Below are 17,860 nucleotides of genomic sequence, written 5' to 3'. Positions count from 1 at the left end.
AAGGTACAACAAAATACACATCCCAGCAATATCTACCCTTTTGATAAAATTGCTCTATTTCCAAGAACTTAGACCATCTTCAAAAGCCTGTGGACAATGATGAAATTCCTTAAAAATGAAATTACACTCTCATGCTGCAGTGCACCACTCTAGGAGCAACAAGCAGCTGTATCTAGTTGCATGAATAAACTCATTGTAATTTATGGTAATGTGCAGTTTATATGAAAATGTGGTGACCTTACAGTGAAGTCCCAAAAAAGGAAATAATTGAATCAGATACCAGAGGACCATTCTTATTATAGATTCAAGTTACTAAATATACAAGTGAATGACAATCTTGCGTTGTGGGAATTATGCAGCTGCCTCCTAGTCCATGTTAGGGATTTTACAGATGCCACCTCAACAGGGCTCAGCCCTAGGTTCCTGCCTGAAGAAGACAGGCCACCAGTCTGCTGAGTAAATAACTTGTTTCTTTAATTAACACAGAAAGGAACTTGAGCTGTGTGGTCCAAGGAGGGACCCCCATTCCAGACCACACACCCCAACTATACTATGGTTGCTGGGCAGACATTTGTCTGAGAAATTACCATGTTCCTCAGAAATATTTCCTTGGTTCTTAGCTTCATTCTGATTGTATCTGCCACTTTCAGCTACTTTTGTGGTTGCACCATTAGCTTTACAAAAGATTCACTCTCAGAGAGTTCTTGCAGCCTAAGGCCTCAAGTACTTTAGCTTGATAAGCAAGGCTGTTAATCCTAACAATTCTCAACAGTTTATTATTTCCTTAGGGAATGGAGAACGTAGTCCAGTGATGGAAAATATCAGTCTATCAATTTTTTTCACAACTGACATGATGCAAAAGAATTCCTATGGGAGTATGGGAAAATTCATGTGTTCAGATTTCATACTTCATGCAGTTTCTCAGGAATCACATATACAGTAGTACATTTATGAACATGCTATATGGAGACTGACTGCCCAGAGGGACAGAGAAGGATATTCTGATTCCTGCACAGCAGGTTTTAGTAAAAAAAACCCAACCCTTTAAATTGAAATATTGAAAAGTTTTCAGCTGATGCCAGTACAGTTTTTTATAGCAACCCTGCTATAAAAAAGGAACCCACAACAATCAATAAAACACCGTGAAAGTCTTAAATGAAAAAATAATGCAGAAATAACAAAAATACCACCTTTTTACAGAATTTACACAAAATGCCATAAGGCAAGCCATATAGGGAAATTATGAGTCAATGTTGAAAGCTTAATGCTAAAGACAGAACAAAGTAAAGATAGGAGGCTTATTCTGTACATACAAATAACATTTAAAGAAACTTTAGGTTCATGGTCCTAAGCTGACATTTATGTTTGGATATGCTGGAAAGTGTTGATACAGAATTCTTTTTTCTCCTGTCTACAAGTAGCAATAACAGACAATATAGCATGAAATCATATTAGCTACACATATTATACTTTACAGTGAAGCAGACATCCCCTGCAGCCCCATGAATGCCCATGGTGAAGCAAAAACCTATCTACTGCCCCTGGAGAATACCACCCCAAAGCACATGGGTGCCTGAAGGAGGCTGTGACCCCATGGAAACAAGCCCACACTGGAGCAAGTTTGCTGGCAGTATTTGGGACCCCACAGGTGACCCATGATGGAGCAGTCCATTCCCGAAGGACTGTGCTCTATAGAAGGGACCTATGCCAGAGCAGTTCATGAAGAGCTGCGGATTATGGGAAGAACACAAAATGGAGAAGTTTATGGAGGATTGTCTCCCATGGCAGGGACCCCACACTGGAATCCTTCCCCTGAGGAGGAAGGAACGGCAGATACAACACATGACAAACTGAAAACAGCCTCTATTCCTTGCCTGTCTCCCTTGCAAAGACAGAGAAAATCAGGAGTGAAGCTGATCACAGGAAGAAGGTAAGGGGAAAGATGTTTTTAAGATTTAGTTTATTTCTCTTTAACATGACATTACTCTGATTTGATCAGTAATAAACTTGTTTCCTCAAGTTGGGTTTGTTTTGCTTGTGACCGTAATTGCTGAGTGATGTGTCCTTGCCCTTCTTTGACCCACAAGCTTTTTGTTGTATTTTTTCTCTACCCTGTCCAGCTAAGGAAGAGGAGTGATGGAGCAGATTTGGTGGGCACCTGGCATCCAGCCAAGACCAACCCACCATACAGCTCTAAAAACAGCTTCAATAAAGCAAAGAAGGAGACATGAGACAAACTTCACTGGGAAAGCTGACTTGTGAAACTGTCAATAGACAATCAAAGAAAGGGCTTGAACATAGCATTGTAGATAACACTGCAGTCCTTTCAGAAGTCTGCAGTTCGATCACCTGTAAGCAATTGTGAGACCAAGCTCTGAAATTTGTGAAATGTTTCCAAAACGTAGAGAACAAGCAGAACCAATTCAAACATTAGTTCAGAATTCCTGATGTATAACACATAGATTTGCATGTATGTATGTATGTATGTATGTATGTATTTACAGTTCTATACATAATATCAGTATTGATTTATTATTGCTTTTAGAGAGGGAACTTTCTAAGACAAATGATAATTTTCATAAATACAACTTGAAATAGTTTTGACCATTGAAGTTTTTCTCATTTCTTAATGTCTTAGGAGGACCATGACTGATTCTCCTGGTTAAAATACTGTCTTTGCCAGGCTACACCAGGCTGAGCTTTCACTATTCTTGTGAAAGCAGTCAGCAAGAGGAACTGTTCATTTCCCCAGACATGGGAACATCAGGCTTGCTTCTCACCTTCTCAGTGCAATCAGCAAGTCATACTTCTTCACTGGATCAGAGTAACAAAAAATAATCTAAGTGGTTCAATTTGGTTTATTTGGCAAAGTAGGTGGGGTGTGGTGGGCAGAGTTCAGGGGACACCTTGTAAGGGACTCAGCTTGTTCCAGACAGTTCCAAGATGGACAATGCTGAACCTGTAAGTGACTCTTCATGGCACCTCTGGTATAACATATTTCAAAAAGCATAACAGCCACTCTACAGCAGCTGTCAGAGAGAAGAGTAAGAAAAATATGGAAAAAATAGCCCTACGGACACCAGTGGGGAGGAGGTGCTTCAGATGCTGGAGCAGAGGTTCTTCTGCAGGCCGTGGAGGAGAACATAGTGGAGGAGGTTGTCCCCCTGCACCCCACGAAGGACCCCAGTTGAACAGATATCCACATGCAGCCCATGGAAGATCACATAAGGAGCTGCTGGATGTGTGTTTTGGTGAAAGCCGTAGGCAGTAGAAAGCTCATGCAGGAGGAGGTTCCTGTCAGGAGCAGCTACCTGGGACAGGAACCCATGCTGGAGCAGTCTGTTCCTCAAGGACAGCAGCCATTGTAAGGACCCACTCTAGTGCAGTTTGTGTGAAGCATGTGAGCCTGTGAAGGACATGGAAGGGATAAACAGCATCAGGATGAAGGACTGGCAGAGAGGAACAATGATGGACTGATGGCAATCATCATTCTTCATGCCCCTGCAGCACTCAGGAGGGAAGAAGTAGAAAGAGTCAGAAATGAAGGGGTGAAGTTGAACCTGAGAAGAAGCCAGAGGGATTAAGAGGAGGGTATTTTTAGTTTTGTCCTTTTTTTTTTTTTTTTTCTCATCATTGCACTCTATTTTTAATTGACAGTAAATTAATCTTTCCCAAGTTGAGTCTGTTTTGACCATGATGGTAATAGGTGAGTAATCTTGCTGGCTTTATTACAATCCATGAGCTTTTCTATCTTATTTTCTCGTCCTGTTCTGTGAAGGAAGAAAAATAAGAGAGCTCGTAGGCATCTGGCAGCAAGCCAAGGTCAAACTCACCACAGTGGTAGAACAAGAGGCCCCTATTTTACTCAGTATATGTTTTACAGTTATTTTGCCAACTCAAGGTTGCAATCCACTCCACATTATTTTTTATTCTGTAATTAGTACTGCCAGCCAGTGTCTTGGAAGAAATTTGTCCTAGTATGTCCTTGATCATACAGTACTGACATAGTCCATTCATATTATGCTTATTTTAAACTTACCTGAAAAATTTGCCTCTCAAACAGTATCAGAATTCTGTGTAAGCACACAACTGGTAAAGTGAGATAGTATTTTCAGTATGTATTACATACAGTCTGAAGAAGAAAACATGACCTTCCCTAATGAACTTTAGGCATTAGCCACTCTTGTCCCTAAAAATTAGTACTGACTCATGTCAGTAGACATTTTCTTCTAAAGAGAAGCACGCTAATATGTGCTTTAGATATGCTTTTCTTTATTTTCAAAAATGGGTTGAGGTGTCTTCTTCTGTCAGACAATGCTTTGTGTTTAAATGGTTTTGGCAAATGCAATCACCTTCTTTGGACCTTTTATTTCAGCACACGGTGTTCATATTTTTAGCACACTACACCACTCTCACTCCTGATTTATGTGGAGGCTCAGCCTTCAAGAGTTCATCTGCAAGTTGAAGATTACTTTTTTCTCCCACTCAGGTACAGAGCAAGCAGAATTGGGAATCTAGGACAATAACATTAAGTCTTACAAACTTTACAATGAAGGTAAATGTTGCTACGGATGTTTATGGAGAAGATAATAAAAATTTCTGGATTGCAGCAACTCTTTCCTTAGAGAAGGCTAATGCAGTAAAATCACACTCTCTTTATGAAGAAACCTTCAAGCCCTAGCAGGATTCAAAACTGAGGTTAGGATCCTCTGTCTGTCTGATGATAGATATTAGGGTCTTGCATCTTTCTAATGTTAGGTCTGAATTATCAGAAGAAATAGATATTTGGGTTACACTTACATGACAGAAAAACTAATACAAGTCATTTGTTACAAAAGTTAGTAGAGAAGCTCTTATTACAAAATGCTAGATTACTGTCTGACTTTTCAGAAAAATGAAACTTTTACTTCCTTAAAACTAGTAAAAATTACAAGAATTAGCAATAAGCATGAGGTTTAAAAAACCTCTTAAAACTTTTGACATAGCATAAAAATTCTAAGGTATTTAGAAACGTTTTGTATGCTTTATGCTTTCCAAAGACTAAAAGCCTGAAGGCAGCTGTCAAATTACAAATGAGATACTAATATCAAATTAGAGAAAGCATATCTGTGAGACAGCTGTCCTCCTTATTCGAAATATATTTAAGCTGTATTCTCCTGCACCCTAACTGTGTAAGTTTAGCTATGCAGAGAAGAATGTTTTTGAAACTTTCTCAATGTTGTTTGCATGTACTTGTTCTCACTGTATTGTTAGTCTTACCACATCAATCAAATACTCATGTACAAACTGATTTCATTCAAACTAATCAAAATTCACAGCAAAATAATTTATGTGTTTTAAATTTCCCAGAATTGTACCTTCTTTTTGTTCACTTTTGTCTTTATTTTGCCTCTAAGTTCCATTTTTTTTCTATGGTTTTGTCTGTCAGTAATTCCAAAATTGTGGATAACATAACTTTTTTCTTTTGTTTCACAGCTGCCATACATTCACATCTGTCACATGGCAGAAAGGGGAGCTTGTGGACCCTACAATCTTCATATTCCAGACTCAAGGTTAGAAGAGTAAAAACCAGGCACAAACCCATTTAATCCATTTTTTTCAGGAAGAGCTAACAAAAACTATCCATGAACTGTAAGGGAAACACAGTCCTTGAAATGTCACAAAGCTGCACTAAAAACATGATGGGTCTCTGCCAGCATGCTCACCCAAGGACCACAACCTCTGTAATCATGTCAGTCTATGGAGAACTCCATTTTTCACTTGTGCCAGAGAATAACAAACTTCTTGACTTCAGTCCTCTACCTGAAATAATTACATGCAGTAATGACTTTAAAGTCTTTTTTTTCTCTCCCACAGGAAGTACTTGTTAGACAGCAGTTTATTAGTGCACCAATATATATCAGCTCTAGTTGGTGACTTTGCATTAGACATCTTCGCATCTGTAGCTTTGTAAGTAATTAGGGCAGGCAGTGAGAGCAACCATCTGCCCCTAAAGCTTACCCAATTCATTCTCTTAAGAATACTGGTGTTCAGCTCTGCTGCTTGTATGCGATTGCAATACTGCGATGTTTTGCAGGCAGTTTAGCAAGAGTGCAAGTACTTTAATTTACATTATGATTTATTTTTCCAATTTACAAGACAGTCACTGTCCATAATCATAAATCATTAGTAGTTATAAAATATTGCTCTTCATGGGGAAAACTAATAGGAAGTCTAGCCCATTCCCCTAGATTTGTGTCTCCCACTGGAAATTTCTCTCACCAGCCTGTGCTGGGCTTACAGATGAAAGGCCTTTTTGGCATGGTGCTCCAAGAATAATCAGATGTGAATGGAAGTTCAGCCCTATAAATAACAGACACACTAGAAAACCATCTTTTCCCCCCACATCTGTGAGGGAAAGGGGAAAAAGGGAGAAATGCCAAGCTGGCATGCAGTTACATACTAAGTTTTTACCCAGCATATATATAAATATACACATTAAACAATTCTCTTGACAACAGGAAGAAAATTTGAGATCTTGCAGTCCATTCCTAAAATAAGCTGTCTGATCCATGTGGTGATGTGTGGAGGCAATTCCCTCTTCTGCTGGCAGTGTGTTCCAGTAAGAGCTTTGAAAACTAATCTCATTTTCTTGTTAGCTTCCAGCCTCTTGATCAGTGCAGATGTGGGACCCTTCAGTACAATCTCAGTACAGATTGGGATGAGAAATTTGGACAGTAGAGTCCATTAAGTGTGCCTCCAGCTGCCAAATCAAGCTGCATGCCAGACAATGCCAATGTGCAGAGATTTTTTGGGAATTCTGTAAGTACTGTTCAAACTGCTACAGCCTGCAGCACTTGGGGTTTTTTAATGAGGCACACACTGTCTTTGAACTTTTGATTTCCTTGAAATTTATTTTTCTGTTTTCTTTCAAAGTACTTTGCTAAAATAATAAGGGGTCTGCCCCCAAGGTCCACCTTCTTATTTCACAGCTCTCCAACCCCCGTGGACTATGTTTATTGTTGGACAGATATTTGAAGGGACAAAGTGAACAAGAATTCTGAGTCTTCCCACTCTGCCTAGACACGTCTTACTCTTCACCACTCCAAGTTTCGTGCACCGCTTCCTAGCCAGGCCTGTTCCCCTCGCACCCCACCTTCCCTTCTGTCTCTCGTTTTCCCTCACGGAGTTCTTCCAAGCCCACGTGTAGCAGCAGGCGAACCCCAGCCCCGGTGGGTGCGCGCTCCTTTGGGGCTGGGAACCGCGAGAAAAGCCCTTCGATCCCATGAGCAGCACAGGAGCCGGTCCTGCGTGGGTTCCAACGCTGCCGGTCGTGCCGGAGGAAGCGTTAAAGAAAGCAATAAAGCGGATAAACAAGCGCAGTTGCCAGGGCAGCCGAGGGCACAGCGCGGGCGAGGCCGGGGCCGGGCGGGGCGCGGAGGGGCAGGGCCGTGGCGCCCGGAGGGCCGGGCCGGCTGGACCAGCGGGTGGGGCCGGGCGGGGGCCCGCCGCCCAGGGCAGCGGCCGGAGGCCGGCTCGGGGCCGCGGGGGGGTGGCCGCGCTCCCGCAGCGGGGGCTGCTCCGCACCTGGGCGCTGTGCGCCTGCCGGGAGCGGCGCGGTGCCGAAGCGGATGGCAGCGCGGGCTGGCCTGGAGCATCGCTCTTCCCGGGCGCCGTACCCTGCGGAGCCCCGCAGCTCTATTCCAGGAGCCGCGCTATCGTCGGGCAGGTGCTGCACTGGAGGGCAGGGAGACCCATCTGTTGTGCCTCTGCTCTTTCTTACATTCTTTCCTTCTTTTCTCCCCCGCTTCTTTTTTCTTTCCTTACCGTTTTTCTCTTTCCTTACCGCTTTCCATCTCTCTTCCTCCTTCCCCTCCTCTCCCCCACTTCCCCTCTCTCCTCTTCTTTTTGGTTCCGCTTACCTCCGTTTCTTTCTTTTCCCTTTTAGTTTAATTTATCTTTTCCCTTTCTTTCCCAGCTTTTTCTCCGCCACACCTCCTTCTTTCTCAGTTTGTTTTGTTTCCCCACTTTCTGTCTTCCCACCGTCCGTTTGCCTTTTCCCGCGGCAGTGCACGCAGGGAACCCGGGGCAGGGTGTTGCCCCACGGAGGGTGTTGGCTTGGTGTGAAACCTGGTAGTGCTAACAGGGTTCAGGGCATACCTGATGCTCCTGGGGTGCTGCAGTCGTAGGTTGTGGTGCTTTCTCTCTCTCTCTCTCTTAAACTCACTGTAGCTGAGAAAACTCTGAAAAAACCCTTTTTTTTTTTTTTTTTTTTTTTTTTTTTTTTTTTTTTTTTTTTTTTTTCAGGGTAAAAAAAAGGTGTTTAGAAGGTTGTAAATACTTTTTTGTGGTCCAGGTTGGGTGAGAGGACTGAGAAGGAAGTTTGACAGGAGACTCAGTTATGCTCTGGCACTTTGCCTTCTTTCAGCCTTACTCAGAAAAGTAAACTTCTTTGTGGGAAAGAGGAGGAGTGGCAGCAGGAGGGAATTGCCATTTTGGAGTCTGCTATTTTAAATTTAATTTTAATGGAATATGAGGTATTTGACCACAGAGCTGGCAAGAAAGAGAGTCAGAAATGGTAGTGAGAGAAGAGGGGATAAATCTAGCTCTTCTGTCTTTCAACTTGAAAATCTGTGAAAAATAGAGCAGTTTTGAGCTCAAGTTGGAGTTCATTTACATTGCTTTAGAAAGCATATACAAAAGAAAACATTTTCTCAGTGATTAACTATTTTGCCTATAGTGTACACCAGTTATGAGCATAATGCATTTCCTGTGAAATCTGAATTGCCTGGGGTAATACTCACTTCCTGAGGCCAGAAGAGCCAAAAGTTGTTTAAAAACCTGATTAATACCTTTGCCTAGTCTACCTTTTTTTTTTCAAACATAAACCAAATGCAAGGCAAACGTACAAGCTAAAGATTTGCAGTCTATTTGCTGAAAATACTATGTTTACTGAGCAAAATCCTGCTCTCAAAATTTGTTTCTGCATTGGAAAACACACTGCTAGTCTTATTAAAAGATTTCGTTTAGTTTTTCTAATAATCCCTCTCAGTTTTGTGTTGGATTTTAACGTAATTCAGAAGTTCTCACTTTACTCTGGTTCCTAAGCTCTTGAAACTGGAGAACACCTAACTTCATCAACATAGAATCCTGTCTTAGAAAAGGTGAAAAAAGGTACTGCCATAGAAATGTAGCATACCCAGTACTGCAACTGAAATAACTTTCACTGTTAGGTTTACTTCATAGCTCCAGAGACACCACTTTTTGCAATCTGCAGCATTATTACACATGGGATAATTGTGGTGCTGTTAGGGGAACTTAATAAAACAAATAGAAACCTCACATTGGAAAACTGTGATAGAATATCTGAGGAAGTTCAGTGTTGATTCTTTAGCTCACTGATGAACTGTGAGTATGGCTTTAAAATACTGGCTTCTCCATAGGGCTAAAGAAATTCTCAGAATATTTTTTATGTGGTGCTTGAAAAGGGATCCAAGTACTCAAAAATTTGACAGCCTCTTCGTTCTGGTTTTATAGATTACCCTTCCTGCTATTGTGTCTCGTTATGAAATCCAGTGTTGTCACCAGGCAGCAAAAATCAAGTTTTTTTATGTGGGCATGAGGAGTGCAGCAACTGCTCTCTTCCTGGTGATATTATAGGTCTTACTTGAGAATAATGTGGAAAAAAATAGGTGTGGGTTTTACCTTGAAGTAGCCTTGAACACCAGGCAGTTCTACCGCATGTCAAATTGGCCAACATTAGCTTAAAGATTTTATGATTTTTTTGTTTTCTGATTTGTCTGTACTTTCAGTGTTTGTAACCTTGAGGTAAAACATATCTTTTTGTCCATACTACGAGTCACAGGCTTCTCAAGGTAGGAACTGGCCACTGAATGACTTTGCCATAATATCTTCACTCTTCTTAGTTGAAATTTCTTACTGTTAGCTCTATCAGTATCAGCTCTATCATACATCTTGTCTGTGGGGCCTCTAAGGACAGACAAGGCTGGAAATAGTTTTTGAAGTTTTCTGCAGAAGGCTTACGTGATACAGTAGTATACAAGAGTACTAGGAAAGCTAGTAAAACTCAATGCTTTTTCAATTTAGAGTTCTATACAGAGTGTTTGTTTATGTGAGTGTTACTCATTTTTTGATACAGAAATACTTTAGTGTGTTATATTCCTAACAACTGAATATAAGATATTCAGATAACCCAGACATTTTAATTTGTTTTCATCTTTTCTTTAGCTTTGAAAAAACAGCTTTTAGCTACTCTCAGTATTTAATTTCCAGGTGGTGGTGGATGTAGCAGTACTAGTCACTTGTGGAGTTTTGTTTAAAGTCGTCTTCCAAGTTAACAAAGGACTAAAAATGGGGGGGGGGGGGGGGGGGGAGGGGGCGGGTCTGTAAAACGGGAGTGTATTTTCCCTTCTTTTTTAAGCACCTCTGAAGGAAAAGTGTCTACTCCTACAGAGTGTTGTCAGTTGCAGACAACTGTGCCCACATGAAACCCTGCTGCATATGATTTCAAAATTAAGGGTCCTATAAATGTTTGTGGTAAGCCAACTATGCAGCTTATGACCAGTTATCATTTTTACTAAGACTCAAGATTCAACACTACCTAACAAAGCAAATATGAGTTCTTTGATTTATTTACAGAATATCTGCTTTCAAGATTGTTCTGCTTGGTGTCTTGGAAAGCAGAGTAAATGACTTCTGAGTCTGTCAGATATTTGCAGATGACACTGCAGTCTACGTACGCAGTCTGTCTTTGTGTTTATGCATGTTTGTGTTTATACAAGCTGCTTACTGCTTTAAAAATCACTTCCTCATCAGAATGAATGTTCTGCATAACTGAATCTGAATGGAAGCATGATAACTGTAGTAACTATAGGATGTGCGTGCTTTGAAGCATTCTGGATCTGCCTTCGTAAAATGTTAGGGCTTTCCAGCAAATCCTGCTTTGTGGCCTCACTGGCTGGAGAGCTCTCCAGAGACCGTCCTGTTGGATCTGTGACTGCACTCCTCCTGCCCCAATGCGTGGGTGCCCGAGATGGGGGCGGAGTTGCTCCTTCCACCAGCAGCAGCGCATCGTGGTGCCGGAGCAGTGCTGCGGTGAAGCGGCAGAGATGGGGCTGTGCCGGTGGCCAGGCACGGCTGTCCTGTCTGCTGGAGCAGCGGTGCCCTGCCGGCTCTACACACTCGCAGGCATCCTCATTTGTAGGACTAGCAGCTCCAATCCAACCTCCACGCCAGCTCTGGTCTCCCGCCAAGCTGTGGTATACTATTATAAAAGTGTTTTGGTTTGGGGTGGGTGGGGGGGGGTTGTTTGTATGTTTTTTTGGAAATTTTGGACGATTTTTGTTTTGAAGACCTAGGCTTCTCATGGGATTTTGTGTTTGCTAGAAATCAAACTGAAATTATCTTGGTTTGGTTTAGTCATACCCTACAGTTTGTACGCAGTAGTAAAGAATAATTTTGTCAGATAAGAGGGAAGTGAGCAGCTAACTCAGCCTATGTACTAACTTCCCTCAACTGCTGTCAGTTTCCCCCCAATGACAACTGCTTCAGAAATATAGATTTTGACTTGAGGAGAAAGCAGTAAATAAAGGGAGTGGGTCAGGTGTGTAACTTCTACAGCTGAACGTCAGCTGAGAGTAAGATGAAGCAAATAAAGCATTTTCCCCATAGCTTTGCAAAACTTCCTCCACCTCTTCCACAGTGCCAAGTGCTGCCTCTGTCAAGATAATTCTCTGGTGTGCGCACTAAGGCTACGCAGAGCTAAAGCTTCACTGATATTAAAATCTTAACTGAATTCAGTCCAAAACTATATTAATGAGTGTTCTAGGCTCAGTAAGTGTACTATGTGTATTACTAGATGAAAGGTAACAAATCTTACCCTGTAAAGATCAGCTTTTATGAATGGGATATGGTCAGATTTTGGGACTTTGAAATTGTGAACGTAAACAAATTGTTAAAATTGGTCTGAGGACGCAGCATGCCAGTGAGAGAAATTTGCAGGGAAAAAAATCCACATAAAGATAAGAGCTATGTTAATGTGTAAATGTTTGCAGATCTTTCATTCTGGCATAATGAAAATGCCAGGTCTGACTATTCTGAGCTCTGAACAATAGAAGAATTGCACCCAGCTGGGTATACAAGGTCTTTCTGAAAGAGATTCTTAATCCTGCACTCAACCAAGTTTTATTCTAAAATGGGAGCAGGAGAGACTTCTTAGGAAGCTTTATTCTTTGAAAATTTTAGAAGGTGAAGATTGCTGTGATCACTTTCAGTTAATACTGTCTCCCAGTGAGGGGTTGGCAATCTTGAGTGTGTGTTATTTCTCAATGCTAGTGCTCCTATAAAAACTAAGAGTAGGATAAAATTATAGTGGTAACAGCCTAAAGAAAGGATTCCTATATCCGTCAGCTCAAGTATCCAAATATAACTGTATTTGAAGCACACTTTAAGTTCTAGGAATGTCTTAATTTTTAAGTTTTTAGGCAGAATACAATAATTGAAGGTTAACCAGTATCACCAGCTTCATCCTATGAAAATATATACCAAATGGACATTATCGCATATTTAGTCTCCTTCCTTTGTTAATTCAATATGTGATGAATATTATTTTTAGTAGATTAGATCTACTAGTGAAAACAAGCAGAACATCAAGTACAAAAGTGTGTGGTAAGTTACAAAGCATGTTAAAACATGTTCTAAATTATGCTGTTGTGTTTGATGTCACATGGCTAACAGAAAGACAGAATTTTGGAATTTTCCTTTAATTTTTTTTTTTTTTTTTAATTCAAAGTGTTAGATGTCATTCTTAAAATTTCCCTCTGTGTGCTTTCGGCTGTAATTGCTTGCTAGCTCACTGGACTTCTTTCCTTAAGCTTAAACATTTAGATTTTCTTCCAGTTTGACTTCATTGTGTGCCTAAAATATACTGTGAACAAATATTTGCCTTTCTTAAAATAAATCAGAAATGCAGGATAAAATACTTAAAATTGTAATTCTGAAAACAAAGTACACTTCAGCATAAATAAAATATTTATATAATGCTGTTAGTCATAAGTTTGTGTCTAGTTTGTGATCTCTGCCTGCTGTTGGCTTGCAATACAAAATATTTGACTATAGTACTTCCTTTAAAAATTGCTGATTCTCATAGTTGTGCTAGACATTTGTGCAGTGTTCCACACCTTCCTCCCTGCTACATTCCCCCAGTCAGTTTGCAGTGCCACGAGCAAAGTGGTGGACCCCATGTGTAGTGCATCCTGGGCAGCATTACTAATAAAACACTCTGTGATGCCATGCCTTAGTTTGTTAAATGCACCTGTTCTGAGATCTACAAGTAACAGCTTAGTAGCCACAGTTTAGGAGTTAAAACCTAAAATGATACTGGGTGGCTTAAAGAAAATAGGGGGGGAAAGGAAATTCTTATGCTGAACAGCCTAAAGAAAAAAAGAGTAGTGGACACAGTACACACTTTTCTTTCTTAATAAGAATTTCCCACCAGTTTTTCTGAGTAGCTGTTATTCTCAGAACTATTCAAAAGGTTATTCTGAGGCATTCTATTTTTTTTCTTGGAAGTCATAAAAATGCAAGAAGCTTTGTATCTGTCAAATATTTTGTATTCCATAAACGTACAGATTCATGTTTTAGAAGACATTCTCTGTAATGTCTTCTAAAAGACATTTTGCAATTAGAGGCTGGTTTGAAATTCAGACCTGCACTAAATTATTAGGCAGTGAATTTGTAATTAGGAGTCGCAATGTAAGTTATTTAAAGGTATATTGTTCAAAAAAGTGTGTTTAAATGATGGTGCTACAACACTGCTGTGAACTTGGATTTGTGCACTTGCAGTGACTTGATACAAATCAGCTTGAGATACAGGTCATAGGTGTTGCCTCTTACCTTATAAAGCTATTTCAGCAATTCAGTAACAATTTTTATTACAACTCTGAAAATTGAGGCGCCATGCTAAAATAACTTTTTTTCTCACCCTTCTCACCAGCTCTTTCCTGATGGTATTTCTAAGCCCATTTGCAGGATGTTGAAGAGACTATCTCACATAAAAATCTCAAAAGGCTGCAGAGACTTTTTTTGCCAATGAGAACTAAAGCATGACTATCATCCAGGAAGTGAGTGGTAAGTTTTAATGATAAAGAAATCTATGTCAACCCTAAAATGGGTATTAAACATTCTTGTCAAGCTCTAAAGCATGAATTAACAAGAAATACTTGCTTCTCAGTATTGTATCTGACTTCAATTTTGTTTTAGATGCAGCTGAATCAGCTCTCTTTTCTTTCTGAACTTCGGTTTGTAGCGTTGGTACTGTGGAGATTTCATGAAAACTGTCTGCTTCTCCTAGTGTTTTTCTATTAAAAAAAAATCCGTTAATTTTTAATTTTCAACACAGAATATTTTTGGCTGAACTATTCAGCTTTTAACTGTCACTAAATAAGAATGTAATTATTAATTACTAATATTTTCAAGAAGACATTTTAGACTAAGAATGACTGTCATATTCCATTTTATTTTAGGATGTTTCCTTCCATTTCATTGAAAAACTTGCCAAATTCCTGAGAAACACAATTTTTTTTATCAAGTTGTTGAAACTTATATGAACAGAGAGGAGGACTTTTTTTTTTTAGCCCTACAAAGGTACCTGGTGTTTGAAATGCTGAAGAGGAAATTACGGTTTTGCCACAACCTGCGCTTCAGGCTTTTCTTGGGTCTAGCTCTCATTTTAGTAATAATTTCAGTTTTGAAGGTTAACCAGAAAGAAGACTTCCGAAACCAGACAGATCTGGAGCTAACAAAAGAAGATCCTATCAGCAATGTTAACTGCACCAAGATTATTGAGGGGGATATAGAAGAAATACGAAAGGTACAGCTTGAGGCATTATCAGTGTCATTTAAGAAACGCCCCAGACTAACAACAGATGATTATATTAACATGACTGCAGACTGTGCCTCCTTCACCAAGATGAGGAAATACATTATGGAACCTCTCAGTAATGAGGAAGCAGAATTTCCAATTGCTTACTCAATAGTGGTTTATCACAAAATTGAGATGCTTGATAGACTTCTAAGATCAATTTACGCTCCACAGAATTTTTACTGCATTCATGTAGACAAAAAGTCTCCAGAATCCTTTTTTGCTGCTGTGAAGGGAATAGTCTCATGTTTTGATAATGTCTTTATTTCCAGCCAGTTAGAAAGTGTGGTGTATGCTTCATGGAGCAGAGTGCAGGCAGACATTAACTGCATGAAAGATCTCTACAGAAGAAGTTCAAACTGGAAATACCTAATAAACCTATGTGGTATGGACTTTCCTATAAAGACCAACCAGGAAATAGTAGAGAAATTAAAAGCTCTTAATGGTGAAAACAGCTTGGAAACAGAAAAAATGCCTGTTTATAAAGAAGTAAGGTGGAAGAAACACCATGAGATTATTGATGGTAAAATAAAGAACACCGGCATAGACAAACAACTACCACCCCTCAGCACTCCAGTTTTTTCTGGCAGTGCCTATTTTGTAGTTAGCAGAAGCTTTGTAGAATATGTACTAGAAGACAGCAAAATACTTAAGTTCATTGAGTGGGCAAAAGATACTTACAGCCCAGATGAGTACTTGTGGGCAACAATTCAGAGAATCCCTGAAGTCCCAGGTGCATTTTCTTCCAGTGACAAGTACGACGTTTCTGACATGAATGCGCTGGCCAGGTTTGTCAAGTGGCAGTACTTTGAGGGTGATGTGTCCAAAGGCGCACCCTACCCACCGTGCAGTGGAGTTCACGTTCGCTCTGTCTGTGTTTTTGGAGTAGGAGACTTGAACTGGATGCTACGAAACCACCACTTGTTTGCTAATAAGTTTGATACTGATGTCGACCCTTTTGCAGTAAAATGCTTGGAGGAGTATTTGCGGCACAAAGCTCTGTATTTGCAAAAGAACTGAAATGTATACGCCTGTTAGGAAACATAGGTACAAATATTCTACTGCAACGTACTTTAACGTGTTACAGCAGTGGTGGTGATGCTGATAATGGGTATAATGACTCTCACCATGTTGATGTGGTGGTGCTCGTGCCCTGCCTTGTCCATGGACAGGGGGGAGAAAAGACATGTCTCAAGTATGCCTTGTGGCACACTGATGCTTGGAGCTTTAGGTAAAAAATCAGACAGCAGTTTTTGGAAGGCCAACTGTTTGGAATATTTATTATCTAGAAGGTATAATTAATTGACTTCCTTTGGCTAAACTGGTTTAAGGCATAGAAAATGCATGTTGTACACGGTTATTCTATTATTTTTTTATTAATTCTAATTTTTTTTCCCATGAATGTAATGCTAGCTGGAAGAGAAAGATGGGGTGGGGTAAAAAGCAGCTGGACTGCACTTCATACTGAGTACTGAAAGATCTCAGGAATATAACATGAGAAATTATCTAAAAGCTATGCGAAAGGGGATATACAGGCCAGCTGTTACCATTTTACTTAGACCTGTTTGCTGCAGTTCTGCTATATGTAATTCTCAATCCTCTTGAAAATTTTGTTTTCAGCATGGAGTATTAAGGAATTCAAATCTCTCTTTTGTATTCTTAAACACCCTGATATTGTGATATAAAGTTTATGCACTAGTTTGTAATTGCATCTTCTCAGGGAAACTTCAGTTTTGTGCCTGATGAGATTTTAGACTTACAATTTTACATTTCTTACTGTATGGGGAGTTTTGCTTTTGTATCCAAAATTACTCAAGCTTCTCAAACCTTAAAGAACTGCAGTAGTGTCTAAATATTACTGATGGAACTGCTGGTTTCTGCTTTCTGTCAAGCTCAACTTGCATTCCAGATTATTCCAGACTAAGTACAGAAAAATAAAACTATTTTTTTAAATTATATTATCTCTTCTCACATTAAAGTCTCTCTGAAAATACCACAAATAACTACTAATGATGAAGGCCAAAGATATTTTTACTGTCGTTTTCCATACATGACTGAAGCTGCAGCTGAGATATGCCCTACCTTACCTCCATATGGTCATTCGTTTGTGTGTCTGTGCTTGTTTTGGTTCATCTAAACTGGTTCATCTGATTTTAATTCTGATTAGCTCTGTGCCTAGTTTAGCTGATGCAGTGCGGCACAGAGCTTGAGGATGAAAGACGAGGACCCTGTGAGGGGTGATATTATTTCCTTCTGTATCAATTCAGGTTTGTCATGCATGGTCATTGCCAAATGTCTCATTCCTGAGATGGCAGTGGAATTCATGACAGGCACTAGCAAATAGCAAAACAGACTAATTTTTTTTAATTTGTGAACTGTTGCTGTAATTGCAGCATGTGTTTCTTACAAAGGTGGTTTGTTCTGAAGTTTCTCGTACTTAGGCATTAACATGAAGGACTGCTTACTGTTGATCATGCAAACAGCTAGGAAGGCAAGCAGTTTCATCTCGAATGGAGCCTGTTTCTGCCAACCCCTGCCTTCAGAACCACCTGAAAGTTGTTCAGGGAGTTTTCAGACACTTTCACATTAACAGGTAATTAAAGCCTGTGAGTGAATGCAGTTGAGGGAAATACCCTGTCTTCCCCACCCTTTGGCTTTTCTACAAGAATGCTCTTACAGACAGTTGTGCTTTACCACCTTTGCACAAGCTACAACAATCCTCACTGCATCTATCACTGGGAATTTCCCGGAAGTCATTTTTAGCAGAAAGCAGTTTTAAGAATTTGGACCTAAAGGCCATTTACATGACTATTTTCTATGAGACCAGGACTGCGGGTTCAAGAAGACTGAAAAAGTGATGATAAATAATAAAATATTCTGTGCACTGGATGGACTACTTACTCAGTTGCTTGAAATCTACTTGACAGTTAGGGCATCTTT

The 17,860-nt window shown here is 40.1% G+C and overlaps 1 protein-coding gene across 1 annotated transcript; it reads left to right on the top strand.

Moving 5' to 3' along the window:
* The first annotated feature begins 7,598 nt into the window (after positions 1 to 7,598).
* Positions 7,599 to 16,876, top strand: GCNT1 (glucosaminyl (N-acetyl) transferase 1). Its single transcript, XM_066338483.1, has 3 exons — positions 7,599 to 7,708; positions 13,994 to 14,127; positions 14,523 to 16,876. The coding sequence occupies exon 3, from the start codon at positions 14,603 to 14,605 to the stop codon at positions 15,938 to 15,940; it is 1,338 nt and encodes a 445-aa protein (XP_066194580.1). The 5' UTR covers positions 7,599 to 7,708; positions 13,994 to 14,127; positions 14,523 to 14,602; the 3' UTR covers positions 15,941 to 16,876.
* The last annotated feature ends 984 nt before the right edge of the window (positions 16,877 to 17,860 follow it).

The sequence above is a fragment of the Sylvia atricapilla genome, chromosome Z (genome assembly GCF_009819655.1).
Source record: "Sylvia atricapilla isolate bSylAtr1 chromosome Z, bSylAtr1.pri, whole genome shotgun sequence".
In the NCBI taxonomy this organism is placed as follows: Eukaryota; Metazoa; Chordata; class Aves; order Passeriformes; family Sylviidae; genus Sylvia; species Sylvia atricapilla.
This window is presented reverse-complemented; position numbering and strand designations above follow the sequence as displayed.

What these genes read in the sequence shown, in the direction of transcription:
- GCNT1 (XM_066338483.1), top strand. Translation starts at nt 14,603, where the DNA reads ATGAACAGAGAGGAGGACTTTTTTTTTTTAGCCCTACAAAGGTACCTG.